Source organism: Schistocerca nitens, chromosome 2 (genome assembly GCF_023898315.1).
Source record: "Schistocerca nitens isolate TAMUIC-IGC-003100 chromosome 2, iqSchNite1.1, whole genome shotgun sequence".
Classification (NCBI taxonomy): domain Eukaryota; kingdom Metazoa; phylum Arthropoda; class Insecta; order Orthoptera; family Acrididae; genus Schistocerca; species Schistocerca nitens.
The window spans coordinates 666313873-666335901 of NC_064615.1; the positions used below are offsets into that span (position 1 = coordinate 666313873).

Consider the following 22029-nt stretch of genomic DNA (forward strand, 5'->3'; position numbering starts at 1 on the left):
TCATATAAACCATCCTTTGTTGAAGGAAAGTTTTTGCAGAATGTAAATACTTAAGTATTAAAATGCACCAGTCAATGAAATGCCAAAGTTTAGACTTCTTGAAAGGCAGACCCAAAAGAAGGAAAATTTGCTACCTTTTTGAGTTATCCTACGATGAAGTAGAGCAAAATACACAAACACACACACACACACACACACACACACACAGATTATCCATGTGTATGAAAGTGTATGTATTGTGTATGTTTGTGTATTTTACTCTAGCTTGTCAGAGGGTAGCTCTGAAAATGACTAAGTTTTCTTTCTTTCATGTGTGCCTATTGACAACTCAACACCTCTGCTTTTTAATGAGTAGTCTCCTTTAATCCTAAAATACAGTATCCTTTTTGAGAGGACATAGATGCAGTAAATTGCTGCAATAATCTTTTATAATTTTAAGTGTTAATGTAACTTTTTCGTACTAATAAGTTGGATAAAGAGAATGATATAGTACATTTAAAAAAAGAAAGAAAGAGCAAGAGGTAAATATCTCCTTACTGTAGAATGTGCAAGACATATTTATAATTATAACACACACTGAATTCTTAAAGAGAAATTATTGTTTGGAAAAAAATTGTTTACCTGAAGTAATTTTGAAAGATGTGTTAGCTCTGAAAACAGAGCTTGTAGAGATGTATCAATATGTAATATAGAAATAGAATAAAAACTCAAACTCACCACCTGAATTTGTAAGAGTGATAAAATCGTAACTGGATACAGTGGATCCAGCACTGTTATGTGCTGTCATTCTAAGCGTGTACCATGTCTCAGGGCTGAGGTCAAGCACAGGGAAGTCAATCTAGAAAGAAATGTGTAGAACACAACACTTAATTTTTATGTGCATGGTTTGAATCTTTTGCAGAATATAGCATACAGAAAAAAATATCAGCTGAACTTAACTACAGGTTCCATAATCATTTGCGGCAATGCCAACACAACACAACACTAAGCTAGTACTTATCACAGTCATCCAGTCAACACTGATACTCACTATCCTGTGGAAAGAAGAGCACCATTACCTCACTGTTTAAGAATGTGACAAGAAAATGGCTCATAATGTCTAATTCGAATTAATGACTAGTCACATTCACAGTGATTTCCACACACTTCTGGCTTTTAAAACAAGGCATGAATCTGCAGGAAACCATCATGTATAAATTGATGTAAATCATAACAGGTAGGAGGAAATTTGTAGAACAACAGAAAAATGGTTCTGGATCGACACTTAGAAAACAAAAGGGCTAGAAATTAAGGGAACCATACTTCTTATACACATTCCAGAAGATTAAAGAAACATTGTTTTGAGTAAATATATCAGAAAACTAAAGACATATAAAGAATAAGTTAATTAATGAGCCTATTCTCAATTTGTACGTTACAAAGCTACAGCAGTACCCAGAGACTACTTTTCTTGAATAACTACAGAGAATTCTACTTTCAGGAATAATAATTCCAGATAATTGTAATATAAATACACACCTACATCAGGAATGCAAAGCAATGAGCTGTAGCAGGAAGACAGTGCTATGGAAAAATTAGTACAAGTCTATGTGAATAAAAGAAATTACTCAATTAAGAGCACATACCAACTGTTGGCTTTTATTGTGTTGGTGTTGGGATGGGAGGATGCAAGACAAGTTAGAGAGAGAGAGGGGAGGGAGGGGAGGGGAGGGGGGGGGGGGGGGAGAGAAAGAGAGAGAGAGAGAGAGAGAGAGAGAGAGAGAGAGAGAGAGAGAGAAACAATAGTTAACGGATCTTTGTAATAAGCTACAGAAGTTGTTTAACAAAAATATTGTGAGAATAAATAGAAAAAAAGCTATAGTGTACCTGCTGGTATTTCAGGTTGTTAGAGACCAGTGTCCACTCATGTTGCTGCCTTGGCTTGTATTCAACAACTAGAGTAGTAATAGGGCAGCCACCTGTCCCCCATGATCCAACATTCAATGATATCGATGTAGAGTTGACTCTGATCAAATGACTTTTGCTTGGAGCTATTGGTGCTGTATGAACAAAATGAAAACAAACAAATCTGTTATACTTATCTACATAACTAATAGAGCAGCAGTTTTCTATAGGCAGAAAGAGATAACATATTTCCAAATTTTAATTCATATATTATAGTTACAAAATAATCATTGGAAGAATTTATCAAAGTTTAAAAATATATCAAAGTTTAAAAATATTAATTTTTACGATTATTAACAGCGGGTTTTCATTTTTCCTCTTTGCCATATAGTAAGTACAAATTGGGATAAATGGCGGAAATAATAGTAAATCAGACTGGAGTTTCTAGTGTTTTGGTGGTGTTGATTAGATGAGTGCTTTATGCCATCCTCAACTGTGCTTTACTGCTTGGAGGCATCAAAAAGCTATAAAACACAGAACAAAGGTTATCAAATTCATAGTCGGATGGCTCAAGTAGTAAAAGCCCTCAACATTTTACTTTCACCATTAATCTCTTTCCTAGCTTGCAAATTTCACAGAAGCTGTCCTGCATACTTGATGGGACTAGCACTTCTGGAAGGAAGGATGCTACAGAGAAATGGCTTAGCCACAGCCTAGGGTATTGTTTTCAGAATAGCTTTTTCACTCTGTAGTGGAATGTGCATTGTTTTGAAACAGCAAGAAATGCACTGGCAGAAGTATACCTGTGAGAACAAGTAATGATTTATGCTTGCCTAGCCTAGTTGGTAAGAGCATTTCACATGAAAGGCAAGTTTCTGGATTCAAGTCACAAGCTGGCACATAGTTTTAAATTATTAGAAAGTTTCAAAACACTGACACTCCACTGCAGAGTGAAAGACTGATTCAGGAAACAATAAAGAACACTTCAGGAAGGAATCAAAGAATATGACAGTGGTCCCACAGGCAGTGCAAAGCCAGATTACTAAAACTGCAGCAAATTGTATGAATTAAATAAATATTAAATGAATCCTGGCATCTTTCAGACAATGACAACACTAATTAAACTCTTCCATAAAAGTGTAAATACAAGCTACTGGCTAAGCATGGACACTGAGCAGTACAGCACTACATCTACATCTACACCTCTAATCCACAAGCCACCTTATGGTTGTGTAAGGTTTGTGGAAAGAATGATTGCTGATAAGTTTGCATGTGGGCTCAAATCTCTCGAATTTTATATATATCCCTTGGGGTATGCTCAAAGTTATTTCTATGTCTGAAGACTTCTCTCCATTCAGAATGACATGCTGTGTTATGTTTGCAAGAAACTCTTCAACCCGGTTACACAGTTTATCTGAGATTCCATATGGTCATATTTGGATCATTAGATGGTGATAAGGAACTTTTTTTACCTATGTTGATTTCTACAGAGGAAAATTTTGGTTTCTAGAAATGTCATAATTGTGATCATAAAACATGTTTCAAAATTTTGTAACAGACCAAGGTCAGAGATGTAGGCCTATAGCCTTGTGCATGTGTTCAACAACCTGCCTTCAAAATGGGAATGACCTGTGCTTTTTTTCAATCATTAGGAATGCTTTGTTCCTTGGAGACCTACAGTACATTGCTGCTGGAAAAGGGATAAGTCACTCACATACTCTGTGTAGAATTGAACTGTTACACTATTATGTTCTGTCTCATTTCATTTGTTTAGTGATCTGAGCTGCTTTTCTGTGTCTTGGTCATTTCTTTTGATATATTTCATTTTGTTCATTCCTACAAAAATTTAAAAGAGGAACCCCACTCATGATTGAAATATATTTGATCTAATGGCAACAAACAGACCGGACATCTTTGAGGGTGTTCACATCAAAAATGGTATCAGTGACCATGACACAGTTGTGGCAAAAATGTTTACCAAAGATCAAAGAGCAATTAAAATAAAAAGCAAGATATATGTTTTCAGTAAACTAGGTACAAAAGCAGTAGTGTCATATCGCAGTGAGGAACTTGAAACTTTCAGCACAGGGCAGGAGCATGTAGCGTAACTATAGCTCAAGTTTAAGAGGATAGTTGACCATGCACTGGACAGATATGTAGCCAGTAGAACAGTTCATAATGGGAGGGATCCTCCATGGTATATAGTCATTGTAAAGGAACTTGTAAAGAAACAGAGACTACTGCATAACAGGTGTTAAACAAAGTATAGGACTACATAGATGCTGAATGAAAGATGTTTGGTTGTCAAGAGAGCAATGCGTGAAGTCTTCAATGACTACTATGGCAGAATATTGTCAGATGATCTTTCAGAAAACCCAGGCTGTTAGTGATACCAAAGTTAGTGTGCAGTCACTAGTGAATGAGACAGGAACTGAAATTGAGACTAGCAAAGCAAAATCTGAAATGCTTAACTCCATTTTTAAGTGTTTCTTTACAAAGGAAAACTCAGGATGTTGGCCTCAATTTAATACTTATGCCACTGAAAAGATGAAAGAAATAAGTATTAGTGTCAGTGGTGTGGAGAAACAGCTGAAATAATTAAAACTGAACAAAGCACCATGGCGCAATGGAATCCCTGTCAGATTCTATATGAATCTGCAGCTGAGTTAGCTCCTCTTCTGTTTGTAATATTGTAATCTATCATAGATCCCTCAAACAACAGAAAGCGTCCAGTTCTAAAAAAAAAAAAGCATAGGTAACATACGCGTACAATAAGAGTAGTAGAAGTGATTTACAAAACTTTCATCCAATATCCTTGACACCAAATTGTTGTAGAATCTTAGAACATAGTCTGAGCTCAAACATAATGAGGTATCTTGAACAGAATGACCTCTCTGATGCCAACCAGCATAGATTCTGAAAACATCAATCATGTGAAACCCAACTCACACTTTTATCACTTGACATACTGAAAGCTTTGGAACAAGGCAATCAGGTAGATGCAGTATCTCTTAATTTCCAACTCAGTACCACACCTTTGTTTGTTGTCAAAAGCATAATCATATGGGGTATCAAGTGAAATCTGTGACTGGATCAAGGACTTTTTGCTAGAGAAGAAACAGCATGTTATCTTGCATGGAGAATCATCTTTTGATGTTGAAATAACTTCAGGTGTGCCCCAAGGAAGTTTGTTGGGATCCTTGCTGTTCGTGTTGTATATTAATGACCTTGCAGACAATATTAATAGTGACCTTAGGCTTTTTGCAGATGAAGCAATTATCTGTAATGAAGTACTATATGAAATAAGCTGCATAAATATTCAGTCAGATCTTGATGAGATTTCAAAGTGGTGCAAAGATTGATGACTTGCTTTAAATGTTCAGAAGTGTAAAACTGTGCACATCAAAAAATGCAAAATGAAGTATCCTACAATATCAATGAGTCACAGTTGAAATCAGTTGATTTATACAAATACCAGGGTATAAAATTTTGTAGAGATATGAAATGGAATGATAACAGAGGCTCAGTTGTGGGTAAAGCAGGTGGTAGACTTCAGTTTATTGATAGAATAATGGGGAAGAGCAATCAGTCTAGGAAGGAAATTGCTTACAAGTCACTTGTGCGACCCATTCTAGAATATTCCTCAACTGCGTGGGACCCAAACCAGATAGAACTGATAGGGCAGCATGAATGGTCACAAGTTTGTTTAATCCATGGGAGAGTGTCACAGAGATACTGAAGGAACTGAACTGGAAGACTCTTGAAAATGAACATAAAATATTATGCTTATCCATTACGGATATTTTAGAACCGTGACTGTATATTAATGTAAATAAATTATACACAACTGCAACCAGTCACTTTTTTCATTAGTAATGCTTTATTACATTAACCGGTTTTCGAACCCTTTCAGGTTCATCTTCAGATGATTTCGGGAGAATCCGGGAAGCTACATCATTATTGGTAGTAGCATAATGCTGGGTGCTGGTTTGCGACAGTCCTATACTGTCGCAAACCAGCACCCAGCATTATGCTACTACCAATAATGATGTAGCTTCCCGGATTCTCCCGAAATCATCTGAAGATGAACCTGAAAGGGTTCGAAAACCGGTTAATGTAATAAAGCACTACTAATGAAAAAAGTGACTGGTTGCAGTTGTGTATAATTTATTTACAGAACATAAAATATCCCAAGAAAGTCTGTTAACAAATATTCAAGAAATGGCTTTAAATGGTGATTCTATTAACACACTGCAATCCCCTGCATATTGCTCATCTAAGGATCATGAGGATAAGGTTAGAATAATTACTGCACACACAGAAACACTGAAACAGTCATTCTTCCTGCCCTCCATATGTGAAAGGAAAGAGAAAAATCTCTAATATCTGGTACAGTGGGTTGTATCCTCTGCCATGCACTCACAGTGATTTGCAGAGTATAGATATAGATGTAGATGTAGAAATAAAGTGCAATATTCTCTGTGAAACAGTTTTGGAACAAGATTTTAGTATTACAGATTTTTCTCTGTCATCCTCTGTTTCAATTCCATTATGGTCACAGTGTATCTGAACAGATGGCTTCAGTCCACTTACTAATTAACATATGATCACAACCTTAGGATTTCCTGTCAAGTCGGTACACAGAATTTTACTTTTGAATTTGTTGAACACTTCACTTCATGCTAATTTTCGTTTCATTTGATTTTTGTTTGTCCTTGAAGCTTTGGAGATGTTTAAATTTGCAGTGAATTTCTCTTTGATTTTGTAGCTGGTTTCTAACATGAAACCTGGTGGATATTTTCAATTCATCGCAATTTTGCTCAGCACAAACCTACCTAAAGTGTATTGTGCAATGTTCTTGAAGTCTGTCCATTGGTGCTCAATATTGTCAGTGCTGGAGAACAAATTTTTGTGTTGGTCTGCTAGGGAATCTGAAATCTGTGTCTTGTTACTCTTGTTAAGCAGGAAGAACTTTGGATTCCTATATATGGCTGTGTTCAGTGATGCTGTAATGGCCTTATGATCACTGATTTCCCATTCTCTGCTAACTGAGCCAAAAGTTTTGGTCTGTTTGTCACTGACAGGTCTAAGATATTATCTCCATGAATTGTTTCTCTGATTAAATGCTAAAGTTAACTTTTGGATAAAGCACTTGGAACAGTTTCACTCAATTCTCATTCTCTACTTCACCCCCTAATCACTTGAGTCTACCTGTCTATAGCTGGTAAGTTAAAATCTTCATGTGAAACTATAACTTGACCAGAAAATTTATAAAAATATTCTCCAAGTTTCCCCTCAAATGTTCCCCCACTGCTGCTGCTGAAGCAGGGGCTTTATAAAAGCATCTGATGACCAAGTTTGATTCCTATCTGCATCCAAATTATTTCACATTCTGAATCTGTACTAATCTCACTAGATATTACCTGCCACCAGTGGGTAACACATTTATGCAATATACACTCCTGGAAATTGAAATAAGAACACCGTGAATTCATTGTCCCAGGAAGGGGAAACTTTATTGACACATTCCTGGGGTCAGATACATCACATGATCACACTGACAGAACCACAGGCACATAGACACAGGCAACAGAGCATGCACAATGTCGGCACTAGTACAGTGTATATCCACCTTTCACAGCAATGCAGGCTGCTATTCTCCCATGGAGACGATCGTAGAGATGCTGGATGTAGTCCTGTGGAACGGCTTGCCATGCCATTTCCACCTGGCACCTCAGTTGGACCAGCGTTCGTGCTGGACGTGCAGACCGCGTGAGACGACGCTTCATCCAGTCCCAAACATGCTCAATGGGGGACAGATCCGGAGATCTTGCTGGCCAGGGTAGTTGACTTACATCTTCTAGAGCACGTTGGGTGGCACGGGATACATGCAGACGTGCATTGTCCTGTTGGAACAGCAAGTTCCCTTGCCGGTCTAGGAATGGTAGAACGATGGGTTCGATGACGGTTTGGATGTACCGTGCACTATTCAGTGTCCCCTCGACGATCACCAGTGGTGTACGGCCAGTGTAGGAGATCGCTCCCCACACCATGATGCCAGGTGTTGGCCCTGTGTGCCTCGGTCGTATGCAGTCCTGATTGTGGCGCTCACCTGCACGGCGCCAAACACGCATACGACCATCATTGGCACCAAGGCAGAAGCGACTCTCATCGCTGAAGACGACACGTCTCCATTCATCCCTCCATTCACGCCTGTCGCGACACCACTGGAGGCGGGCTGCACGATGTTGGGGCATGAGCGGAAGACGGCCTAACGGTGTGCGGGACCGTAGCCCAGCTTCATGGAGACGGTTGCGAATGGTCCTCGCCGATACCCCAGGAGCAACAGTGTCCCTAATTTGCTGGGAAGTGGCGGTGCGGTCCCCTACGGCACTGCGTAGGATCCTACGGTCTTGGCGTGCATCCATGCGTCGCTGCGGTCCGGTCCCAGGTCGACGGGCACGTGCACCTTCCGCCGACCACTGGCGACAACATCAATGTACTGTGGAGACCTCACGCCCCACGTGTTGAGCAATTCGGCGGTACGTCCACCCGGCCTCCCGCATGCCCACTATACGCCCTCGCTCAAAGTCCATCAACTGCACATACGGTTCATGTCCACGCTGTCGCGGCATGCTACCAGTGTTAAAGACTGCGATGGAGCTCCGTATGCCACGGCAAACTGGCTGACACTGACGGCGGCGGTGCACAAATGCTGCGCAGCTAGCGCCATTCGACGGCCAACACCGCGGTTCCTGGTGTGTCCGCTGTGCCTTGCGTGTGATCATTGCTTGTACAGCCCTCTCGCAGTGTCCGGAGCAAGTATGGTGGGTCTGACACACCGGTGTCAATGTGTTCTTTTTTCCATTTCCAGGAGTGTATATTCCAGCAGCTGGAGTTAAGATTTACACTGCAGTTGATATCTGGTTTCAGCCAGCTTTCTGTGCCTAGTACCATATAACTATTGTTACTGTTTATAAGTGAGACCATCTTTAGGACTTTTGATAGATGTTTCTGCAGTTAACTAGTACTATATTAACATTTTCTTTCTCTGATCTGCTATGATGAATGTCACCCTGTCTGGACTGAGAGTGCATCTTTTTGGACCCGTGAGAGACGTATACCACATGTATGCTACTTCTTGTAGTGCATACATGACATATTAAGAGGGGAGGGTTGGGGGTCCTACATTTCTCCAATTAATAGTGGAGGTCAAAATATCCACATCCAAGATTGTCACAGAACTGTCTGAGCCTCTGGTTTAAGCCTTTCACTCATCTCCAAACCAGAGAACTGTGTCAGTCTCACTTTTGCCTTCTGCCCAGAGATTTGTGATCCTGCCACTGTTTGCCAACCACCATCAGCAAATGTTGACCAACAGGGACATGAAAATCAGAAAGTGCAGTAGCAACAGGGATCCCAGGAGGTGCTATGTGTTCTAGAGGTGCTAAAGTATTCGTCTCCAGTGCCCTGTGCAACCACACTCCAGGACAGCAGCCAAGAACAACCAGGTTCTAATGACTTACAGACAGTGACCAATTTCCCCAGCATCTGTACACAACAGATAAAGTCCATATCCATCTTTAACCAATTTTTTCTGTATCACAAGTAATTTAACACTAATGTAGACAGTCACTGGGTGCAATCTAATTTCTGCTGCTATGCTACCAAAGAAAGTCACTTCACACAAAGCTATGCATTAAAATTTGCACCAAAAAACTTATAGTAAGTTAGTAAACACTAGTTTACTTAATGAAATTACTGGTAAAATTCACCTCTTAGAGGAGTATGTGAAAAACACAGACTAAGCTAAATTACCACATATTTCAAAAACTATTACAGCTACAGGCACATCCTATCAGCTCTACGTCTGCTGCTACACTCTCACTGCTTGCATGCATACAGTCAGACTCTAAACTATGTTTTGCCATTTTCTGCAATTGATACTTAGTGAGGCTCTCTGATAAAAAATTATTCAATCCTCTATTTACTGAAATTGATGTAAATATGCCTGTCATGAAATCTGAGGCAGTAGTGACAGAGCGGAAGATGTCATAACTCTTGAAGTGAAGTTATTGCTTTTACTCACAAGTTTTATTTTCATATAACATTATAATTACATGTTACTGCCATTCAACATTGCCATTGTCCTGACAAACATACAATTCTATGTTTAGTTGCTTTATTCATTGCTTATCTTTGACATGTGTTTAGTAGAATGTGTGTGTGTGTTAGTGTGTGTGTGTGTGTGTGTGTGTGTGTGTGTGTGTGCGTGTGTGTTCACTAACTGTACATACAACCTAGTATATTTGCTTCTAAAATTGTAAACCTTAATATGTTGTACTATCCTTCCTGTAACTTGTGTGTAAAACAATCATTTTTCAAAATATGGCTTCAAGAAACACTATTATACCCATTGATTTCATTTACCTGTGCCCCGTGTATGTGAAGTAATAGTCTCTGAGGGTGTACTTTGACCAAGCTGGTTGAAAGCTTGGAGATAGAACTGATACTTAGTTCCACACTGGAGCCCATCGAGAGTGAAATCATTCTCTTCTGCTGACAACTTTATTTTCTCCCATTCTCCAAATTCCCTTTTGTAATTCAAGTAATATCCTGTAAGAAACAAATATCATTATTGTCATTAGACTTAACATGGAATTACTTTTATATGCCACATTTTAGCAGATGAAAACAATTACTGTGTTAAATCTTTTTTAGTTCAATTCTCTTTCCATTTCAGGTTCTCTGTTCACTTTCTATAGCCCTTCATCTCTAATTTCTGTTTACTTTTTTATAACATGAAGGTATGTTATCATATCACTGGAAATTTATGGATGGGAAACAAATAATCACAAGAGTGAAGATAACCACTCACTGCACAATTGAGGCACTGAGTAATCAACAGGATTGAAAACATTGTGATGCTTTTGAGCAATGTATTTTTCAGAGCAATACACACACACACACACACACACCCCCACCCACCCACCCACCCACCCACACACACACACACACACACACACACACACACACACACACACACACACACACACTGGATGCATTGGCCTTCTGTACCATAGTTTGTTTGTGATGTCGTGACCATGATTTCAGGGGTGAGTGGGGAGCTAAGGAAGCAAGCTCCGCCTACTAAAACCCAACATATAGACAGCCAGGGAGAGAAGGGGGTGCAGGGGAAACAAGTGGCACTTTCCTCCTGCAGTTCAGGCAGCACATATGTTCTTACTGATTTGGCATGACACAGCACACTCCATAACAGCAACAATACAAACAGGTACTATACTGTTAGACTGCCAGTGTTGGCAATGCTAAAACACAAAACACTAGTGCCTTGAACTTAAATGACTTCTATTGACGATGGAAGAGAGGAGAAAAAGGCAGGGAGAAAGAGAGGGGTGGAGGGAGTGGTGGCTGAAGGCAGAGAGGAAGAGGGAGAGGAAACAAGGGAATAGGACAGGAATATGACAGAAATGTGACACCATGGAGCTTTTCCTAGCACACTGAGTATGATGAAGTGGAACCGTAGATTGAGAGGGGAAGATAAAACAGAGCTACTAAAACTTGTCCGTTTAAAGAAGAGTTTGTACTGTTGCTGACCTTTCAAGTGCCTCAGCCAATGTCTTCTCTACAGTTCAATGGCAAATACAGATGCTCATAAAATTCTGAATAAACAAATTGACATTGTCAGTAACAAGCAAATTACAGTCAATGTACATTTATCTTGACAGCCTAGAGCTTGCAGTTCTAAATTTTGAATGCATCTAGTTTTACTGACTCTTAAATGTTGAATATTTCTGTAAGTAAAATGTTCTTGTACAGAATATTTATATTGTTGTAACCAATTAAAAGTAAGTTGCTCTTTGATCGATAAGAATCAGAAAAATTCAATACATAAAAGAATTTGGTACTTCTTGTAAACACTTTATATGGAATGGATAGCAACAACAACAACAACAACAACAACAACAACAACAATAATAATAATAATAATACAGAGTTACATGAGGAATGTTATTAGAGAAAGTCAGGCTATTCCATCTTGCTACATTTCATGTTTCCAGAACCAACAGAATTTAAATAATATGATCTTTAATTCGGGTAACTAGCCAAATATGAGATTGTACATACTCATCAGATTAATTATTATTTTTGTTCTGTTTGTTCATTTGGTAATGAGTAATGTGAGAAATGCTACTGGAGAATGTCATACGTTTTACAACTGTACATGTTAATAACACATTTACAAAATGTGAAAGTGGTAAAGGTAACCCACTCACCATATTGCTGGAGCACTGAATGATTGACTGGCATAAAGAGAAGACTGAAAACATTGGTCAGCTTTTTGTCAGTAGAAATGCATGGCTACATGGTCTTGGTTGGAACAATACAGGCATGCAGAGGTATGTGTGCTCAGCAAAGTTTTCAGTTTTATTCATGTGCCTTTTGACCACTCAGTACTTAATTATGTCACTCAGTAGTCACTTTTACTCCTTCCATGTCTTGCATTTCATGCATAACTTCCCAATATCATATTAACAATAAGTTTGCAATCTGATTGTTCGATTAACAGTCAATTTCAGAATTTTTTACTTGATTTTATTAACTTTTTAGTTTGATTATCTTGATCTTGTTATGCCTTGTTATAACTTCTTCAAAACTCTCTTTACAATAATGCATCTCAGAAGTCATTAGGGTTACTGAAGTATGTCATGTTAGTAAAACAGGCCTTTTCTTCCCAGATGCTTACGGAGGATGTAGCAACAATGTAGGAAAAGATAGATAGTTACTTACTGTAAAGAAGACATGTTAAGTTTCAGACAGGCACAATTAAAGACACTTACAGAAATATTATGGCCACAGCCTTCATCAGCAAAGGGAAACAGGGAAACACATGTCATTCCACACACACAGGCAAGCACATCTCACGCATGCGTGAGGTGAGCTTGTTTCTCTGTTTCCCTTTGCTGATATAAGGCTGTGGCTGAAACCTTTGCGTAAGTGTCTTTTAATTATGCCTGTCTGGAACTTAATGTGTCTTCTTTATCGTAAGTAACAATTTATCTTTTCCCACATGGTGGAGAACATAGAATATTTCAAACTGAATGATTTCTAGGCTTAATTTACAGAAACTTAATTCATTCTTTACATATTTTGTAATACATAAACATATTGTTATTTCAAACTTCATTTAAGAACAGTCAATACATTAAATTCAAAGTATTATATTAATTACAAATATAGGCAATGTTAAAGTACAAGAGTCCTTCCTGTTTCATAGGAACATTATTATTTGCAGTTATGCAGCTGGAATCACATACTAGTACCAAATGGACATAAACACACTGATCTAGCACTGTTAATTGTGAGCCACAAATAAAAATAGCTTCTATTCATTTTAAACTGTGATTGTGTAGGGCCTGCATGGATATTTGATGCAGAGTATTAAGGCATGGCCACACAGAATGCGGTCTGCCTGCGTGGTCTGCAACCTTCAGCTGCAGTGGGCAATCTGCATCATTGAAATACATGTTATTGCATTGTGTCGGTGACTCATAATGAGGTATCTCAAAGAAAATCACCTCCTCCAAGCCAAACACTATCGATTTTGAAAACATCGATTATGTGAAACCTAACTTGCACTTTTCTCACATGAAAAAATTCGGAGTATGTATTAAAATCCATGGAGAAGAAATAAAAACTTTGAGGTTCGCCGATGACATTGTAATTCTGTCAGAGACAGCAAAGGACTTGGAAGAGCAGTTGAACGGAATGGATGGTGTCTTGAAGGGAGGATATAAGATGAACATCAACAAAAGCAAAACGAGGATAATGGAATGTAGTCAAATTAAATCGGGTGATGCTGAGGGTATTAGATTAGGAAATGAGACACTTAAAGTAGTAAAGGAGTTTTGCTATTTGGGGAGCAAAATAACTGATGATGGTAGAAGTAGAGAGGATATAAAATGTAGACTGGCAATGGCAAGGAAAGCGTTTCTGAAGAAGAGAAATTTGTTAACATCGAGTACAGATTTAAGTGTCAGGAAGTCTTTTCTGAAAGTATTTGTATGGAGTGTAGCCATGTATGGAAGTGAAACATGGACAATAAATAGTTTGGACAAGAAGAGAATAGAAGCTTTCAAAATGTGGTGCTACAGAAGAATGCTGAAGATTAGATGGGTAGATCACATAACTAATGAGGAGGTACTGAATAGGATTGGGGAGAAGAGGAGTTTGTGGCACAACTTGACCAGAAGAAGGGATCGGTTGGTAGGACATGTTCTGAGGCATCAAGGGATCACCAATTTAGTATTGGAGGGCAGTGTGGAGGGTAAAAATCATAGGGGGAGACCAAGAGATGCATACACTAAGCAGATTCAGAAGGATGTAGGTTGCAGTAGGTACTGGGAGATGAAGAAGCTTGCACAGGATAGAGTAGCATGGAGAGCTGCATCAAACCAGTCTCAGGACTGAAGACCACAACAACAACAACAGAGCTCATACAGAAATATATAGGTGTTCTTTCTTTCTGCGTGCTATACGAGATTGGAATAATAGAGAATTGTGAAGGTAGTTCGATGAACCCTCTGCCAGGCACTTAAATGTGATTTGCAGAATATCCATGGAGATGTAGATGTAGATCAAAGCTAACCCTTACTGTCATTGCTATCCATTGTCTGTTAATTTGAAATCAGAAATTAATTATGTTGTATTTTACTTTTGCTGATTCATACAGTATGAACTTACATTTACTGAAGAATTTGAATGCATTATGTGTAATTACTGATTTATTTATACAACTGTAACTGTATGAATGTTTGAGTATGTTGATATAATATGGTCACACAATGGTTAGACATTTTTCAAACATCAAGGTTAATTAACGAAAAGCAACCTGTAGCTTCTGAAGTTAATTCTACATTTGTATTTTCTTAATTATTATGTTTCTAGTAGAAGTGTTAAATATTTTATACTGTGACTAAATTTTGTGTGGTTTGTCAGTACATTTAATTACCTACTTGGGTTACACTTAAAGAATTATTATGCTTTATCTTGTGAAGTTTCAATAATGATAAAGTCTATAATGATAATACAGAGTCGACAGACTTCTGGTTTCTATAGTCAGTCTGTAGTTATGAAGTCATTGTGTAATAGTCATTCCATTTGTGGAGCAGATTTATTGTCCACCCTCATGGGAGTGTTCGATATGTAGAGCAGCTTTTATTAATTGTGCCATCCACACTTCATGGGGTTCATAAAGTATTGAAAAAGGAGGAAAATTTTGTGCAAAGTGAGGCCATATAAAATTACGAAGAAACACTTGAGCAGTACTCAAGAATGAGTCACAGTATTGTTGTCTATGCAGTCTCCTTTATACGTAAGCCATCCATCCCTAGAATTCTCCAAAAACAGATGTCAACCATTGCTGCACCTTCTACTGCCCTTACATGCTTACATATTTAAGCAAGATGACTATGTCAAGCAGCACAATAATAATGTTGTATTAGAACTTTATGGGATTGTTTTTCCTAGCCATCTGCATTAACTTATTTTGTTGCATTTAGAGGAAACTGCAATTTATCTCACCACCTATGAATCTTTGTCTAAGTCATCTTGTACCCTCCTACATTCATGCAATGACACATACTCATACACCATGACATCAGCATCAAACATCTTCAGATTGTTGCTCACCTTGTCTGTCAGACCATTTCTGTGTGTAGAGGATAGCTGTGGTCCTATCACAATGATCTAATACATTCCTGACAATACCCTTGCTCTCATGAACACTTGCCATCAAGCACACTCACATATCTGGGGGGCTATCCTGTGTGCTCGGACCTTCGTTAACAGTTTGTAGCGGGGCACTGTATCAAACACTTTCCAGAAATCTAGGAATATGGAATCTGCTTGTTTTCCTTCATCCATGACTTGCAGGATATCATGCAAGAAATGGGCAAGCTGAGTTTCACATGAGCTACAGTTTCTAAATCCGTACTGACTTATGGACAGAAGCATTTCTGTCTCAAGGAAATGTATTATATTTCAATTCAGAATTTATTCAAGAATTCTGCTGATAACCAACATTAAGGATATATTCTGTTATTTTGCAGGTCTGTCTTTTACCCTTCTTATACAATGAGTTACCTGAACATCCATCAATACAAACCTTGCCCATATGTCCTCTGTGTTCATCATACTGGAAATAAAATGGACTTACACCATTCTCATGATAAATACAAGATAAGTAAGGGACCTACACCTAGAGTACACAATGTAAAACCAAACTGGAATTCCATTTGGACCTGGTGACACATTTGTTTTCAACTCTTTCATATGATGCTCTCGGGTGTGTGAAGGTCAAATGATGTTATGTTTGCATGATCCTCCTGCATGAATGATTTCTTTAAACATGAAAATTAAGACTTCAGCTTTTGTTTTGCTGTCATCTGTTACCACATAAGACTGATCAACAAGCGACTGAAAAGAAGCTTTCAACTCACTTACTGATTTTATGCAGGACCAGAATTTTTCTTGGTAAGGTATGATGGTGGAAGTAGTTGCATGATTCACTTATTGATCATTTTACAGGTGCATGAATTTCTACTAATTTGTCTGTCATCATTTGCTCATTCGGCTTTGAACAAAGAATGCAACAGTCTTTGTTTCCTCAGCATTTTCCAAATTTTGTTCTTAAACCACAGTGTGTCTTTCCTGTCTTAATCCACTTATTCAGCATGTACACTCTCCAGAGCATGATTTACAATCAATACAAACCTTACCCATAAGTCCTCTGTGTCCGTCATATTGGAAATAAAAATTATGTCCATTCACTGTCTGGGTGAAATGCAAAAATACTCTCATAGTCTTCATGATGGATTTATTAACTTTAGCTACTATCACCGTTATTATGACATTGTGATCACAATCCCTGTCTCTATACTCATACTATGATAAGGTCAGCACTGTTGTAGCTACAATGTCTAATGTACTTTGATTCTGTGTGTTGTTGAACTAGCTGCTCAAGACAATTTCCAGAAAATGTGTTCAAAACTACTTCACAAGACTGCCCATAGCAATTTTAATGAACCAATAGATATCCCAGTTTGTACTTGATAAGTTAAAGTCACCTCCAAATAACACTGCACACTGTGGCTACTTCCACACTATTGAGTGTAGACTTGCTTTGAATGATTCTAAAAATCTCAGAGTATAACAGGGTGGCTGGTAAAAGATTCTGATAATTAACTTGAATTCAGCTCAACCTGTTACTTGTTTCCAGATAACTTCAAATTTACACTCATTTTTTACTTCAGTAACCACAACAATCCTCTTCCTAAGGAGTCTAATCTGTCTATCCGATATAGGTTCTATGCCTTATTAAATATTTTGGAGCTATCTGCTATGGGTTTCAGCCAGATTTTATTTCCAATAATAATTCAAGTGTGACAGCTGTACTTGGTGGTAATAAACTCAGGAACTTTGTTATGAATAATTTATCAATTTACTGTTAAAGTTTTGATAGTCACAGTAACCTTACTTTGTATGTGATTTGATTTCACTCTCTGCCAACCAACTGGTCAGCTTTCATAAGAGGACCCCAAACTATCTTCTAGCCTAAAAAACCTCCCAAGTGCAGAATACAAGTACTGCTTCTTTTGTGTAGTGTACCCCTGATCCGTCAAGAGGAATCCTTCAATTCTCCATCCAATAACACAGCCAAGACCAACGCAGAATCGATGGAGCCTTTTGTTGAGACCTTCCCTTGGCTCCAAACCAAAAGATCCTGATCAACTCTGGGAATGATGCCACAAATTGCAAGCTCTGGTTGCACTTCACAAGTGCAACCAACAGTATTCATCACTTCCACCAGCAACCTGTATGAACTGAGGATGGTCTCACTGTGGTGATTCTGTATTAGGCGTCAGTACTGGCACAATTATGCTAACTACTTAAGCCCGATCTTATTCTACTATTTGCTCCTGTGAATGTGAACGCATTATACAGGCCTTGGAGTCACTCACATCCATCTAGAAAGTATTTACTGAGGTTAACGAAGGCAATGCTAGCCTGATGTACTCGACAATGCCCTTTATTTACAATGTCTAATGGATCATCATAAGAAATACCAAATTAAGATCAGCTTGAAGATGCCTAAATAAGGTGAAATGCGTAGTTGATAAATAAAAGAAACTAAAATTGCAACCAAGACTGTTTTCAACTAATACAATTAAACAGTGGTTTGCCAAGTCATGCCACAGATGGATTGGAAGGCTTTCTTTAGTTTAACTACAGCTTGAGAGAGAAGTTCTTCTCATGCTTCATTAGATAATGGTGTTCTTTTTTCTTTTCTTTCAGAGCAGCTGACCCATACTCAATTGATTTTTTTCATGTTATTCATTTTTTAAATCTCCTCCTCAAGACACCTGTGGTTTCTTTCCTCTTTTTGCTTTCCTTTTACATTCTTCCTCATAAGCAATATAATTTGCATGTGCTTGCTGTCCATGCCTAATGAGCTGGAATTCAATGGGCAGAGAGAGAAAATGGGGGTATTATCCCAAAGGATCCCTCATACTCAAAACACTCTAAAAATCTTTCAGTCACAACTGCCTTGTCTTCTTCTAGTGTGTGCTCCAAGTCCACATTTTTGTGGGAAAATATAAGAGAAGCATTTACAAGTTTTGAAACATTTGAATATTTTTAACTCTATGGATGATGAGTCTCATTTTGAGATGTGCTGTTTCCAGCAACTGTCAGTATCTTTGTTATTTGAGGTTGAGTCATCTGCAGAACCTTCCACTTGTCTAATAAGTAGTCTTGCCAAAGGTCAAATGACATAATTTTTACAACCTTTAACATGTCACTGCAGCTTCTGTTCTTTATTCTTTCTATGGGGTCTAAAACCCTAAAACATTTTAGTAGTGCACTTCATAAGCACATCTTTTTCATCACATTTGCAAGCTAAGATGTAATGTTTTTGGGTATTCTTTAGAAACCACAGCTTATCACATACTTCCAGTTTACTAAGCTCTATGATTACTTGCCCACTAGTAGCTAGTTGTTCAAGAGGAAGCATATTATCCAATATAAATAATTCATTATGAAGAATTTCAGAAATACTCTCAATTTTTCTCAAAGTAGAAACTTTCAACACATGGGGCAAAAAGGATTGAACTATGTTTTCAATATATGACGGAAACTTGTGAATCAAAGGTGTTTGGCTTTGAAAATGTTGTGTAGACTTACTGAATAATCCTGTACATGAAATTATGAAATGGAATTCTGCTTTCGATGGAGTTATTTTCTTTCTTTCTTTCTTTCTTTTTTTTTTTTTTTTTTTTTTAAAAAAAAAACATTTGCAATGGCATTGTAGAATTTGGATAGAATAGTGGCACAATTATTTTATAGAGTTATATGCTTAAGGAAGTAATACTGAATACCACCCCACTGTTCCAAAATCCTGTTGACTGAAGTTCCAAAAGTCTTAAGTGGTATCATACATTATGTTTCCAAAGCTGTGATATCCAAAAATGAGAAAAAGAATATAAAGGAGCCAATGACCGTTCATAATGAATTGTTATTGAGAAGTGAATGGATGGTGCTAGCAAATTACATCTAATGTAGTGAATAATAATGAGTGATTCTGCCACCCTCCCCCTTCCCCTGTCGTGGTCTTCCTTCCTTCCTCTCTCCCTCCCCCCTCCCCGCCCCACCTCTCTCTCTCTCTCTCCCCTCCAGGCCTGTATGTGCACACAGACTGCCATTTGCAGACATGCACTGTATGTTACAGAACTTCATGGTTAATGATAACTTTCTAAAGAAATGCACCTTGATTTGTGTAATTCATTCATGTTTCATTTAGAACATATAACTGAATACTTTCTGAAGAAGAGAAATTTGTTAACATTGAGTGTAGATTTAAGTGTCAGGAAGTCGTTTCTGAAAGTATTTGTATGGAGTGTAGCCATGTATGGAAGTGAAACATGAACAATAAATAGTTTGGACAAGAAGGGAATAGAAGCTTTTGAAATGTGGTGCTACAGAAGAATGTTGAAGATTAGGTGGGTAGATCACGTAACTAATGAGGAGGTATTGAATAGGATTGGCGAGAAGAGAAGTTTGTGGCACAACTTGACTAGAAGAAGGGATCGGTTGGTAGGACATGTCCTGAGGCATCAAGGTATCACAAATTTAGCATTGGAGGGCAGTGTGGAGGGTAAAAATCGTAGACGGAGACCAAGAAATGAATACACTAAGCAGATTCAGAAGGATGTAGGTTGCAGTAGGTACTGAGATATGAAGGAGCTTGCACAGGATAGATTAGCAGAAACCAAAATTATGAAGAAAAGGTGTTAGTAGAAAAAAAAAAAAAGTATTAAGCACATTCAAATAGTTGTATACTTACCCTGAACCGTATTTGTGGTTGACAGTGAGGACTTCCAGGACAATGAAATACTAGAGACTGTTGACTTTGACACTTCAAAGTCTGTTGGTGCTAAGGGAACTGGAAAGTGAAGAAAATTATGTGATGTATTTTTGCTTGTAAGAGAAATATACAGTGCAAAAACTACAAAGCCATAGAAAACAAATACACTTGTGAGGCAAACAAACTTCAATATTTTTAAAACAAAAGAAGAAAACTACTTCACTTTACTATTTTTGAGTCAGTAATTGAACTAATTATTATTAGTGAATATAAAATTAATTTAATTGCATGTAAATACTTTCAATTATGACTGTAGAAGTGGACAAGTTCACTCATATTTACCTTTAGTGAGCACAAATTTCTATAGCTTTGTTTTGGTCCCTCTGTCCTGCTTTCACTGATTTTATTTGCCATACATAATTATGATAATTCTGTAAGATAATTAATTAAGATAACTGATAGTCTATATCACTTACTTCCTTTGTTCCTGCTCTCTTAAGAAGGCATGTAATGAAACAATGAATTTAGAATATTATATAACCAGGTTTAAAGAACTATAACCACATGTCATATCTAAAGACTAAGATATGAGAACTTGAAATTCTGTAAGTCAGTCTTTCGCCACTGACACCATGTAGAAAATGGCTGTAGTTCTCAAACTGTTTAGAAGTATATTTCTCTAGTCATTTCAATCACTGTTTCATCAAATCTGAAAACAAATTCAGGAAAAAAACAATCAAAGATTTCACTGAAATAGGAGAACATAATCATACATAGAGAAAATAAAATTCATGGTAGGGTGACAGTATCATGAAAGAAATGATACTGTGTCCCAGCATTTTGGATGCAGAAGTTTCTTTCTCTAATATTAACTACACAGAAAAAGGAAAATAAGAAAAATGGTGTTAAGGAGAATACATAGCCACTAACAATCATATACTGATTGAGGTACACTAGTTGTGGAGTTACTGCAATTCATGAAGTTTATAAAACATTGTTACATGCAGGACAGTCACTTAGTTGCTATAATAGTGAAGGGAAAGCCAAATGATGTTTCATAATTCAGCCAAGTTTTTCAGTCAGATGAAATAACTAAAGGAAACTAAAGGAAGCTAGTCTCTATGGCCATACCAGCTATATGAATGTTTTCACTCATTCTCTGTGTCCGAGTGTTTTCAGTTAATTTGGTACTGAGCAAAGTGGTGCAGTGGTTTGCACACTGGACTCACATTCGGGAGAATGATAGTTCAAACCTGCGTCCGGCCATCCTGATTTAGGTTTTCCATGATTTCCCTAAATTTCTCCAGGCAAATGCTGGGATGGTTCCTTTGAAAGGGCATGGACAACTTCCCCACCCTTCCCTAATATGTTGGGACCAATAACCTCACTGGTTGGTCCCTTCCCCAAAATCAACCAACCACCCAACTTAAAGTGACACAGCCAAATGACACATGTCTCTGACTCTTATGTTATGGCAGTTATATGAATGTTTTCAGTCAGTCTCAGGGCAGTAAACTTTTTAAAAGACAAATATTGTATCTTCTTTCAAGGGGAGGTGATGAATAAAGAGTATATTTTTAAAAGTGAAGTATATTTGAAATTATATTGACTGCCATGAGCAAAATGAGTAAACTGCTGCTTGAAGCCATATTAAGTGGTTCATACATTTGGATTGATCATCTCATTTGTAGTCCACCTGT

General features: G+C 37.8%; 1 protein-coding gene across 1 annotated transcript in view; it reads right to left on the reverse strand.

Moving 5' to 3' along the window:
• Positions 1–22029, reverse strand: part of LOC126235233 (Down syndrome cell adhesion molecule-like protein Dscam2) — a 263828-nt gene that overhangs the window by 69590 nt on the left and 172209 nt on the right. Inside the window, exons 15-19 of the mRNA XM_049943965.1 lie at positions 20806–20823; positions 20309–20407; positions 10315–10500; positions 1867–2039; positions 718–838 (exon numbers count right to left, since the gene is read on the reverse strand). Of these exons, the coding sequence (XP_049799922.1) occupies positions 718–838; positions 1867–2039; positions 10315–10500; positions 20309–20407; positions 20806–20823 (597 nt within the window). The remainder of the gene's footprint in view (positions 1–717; positions 839–1866; positions 2040–10314; positions 10501–20308; positions 20408–20805; positions 20824–22029) is intronic.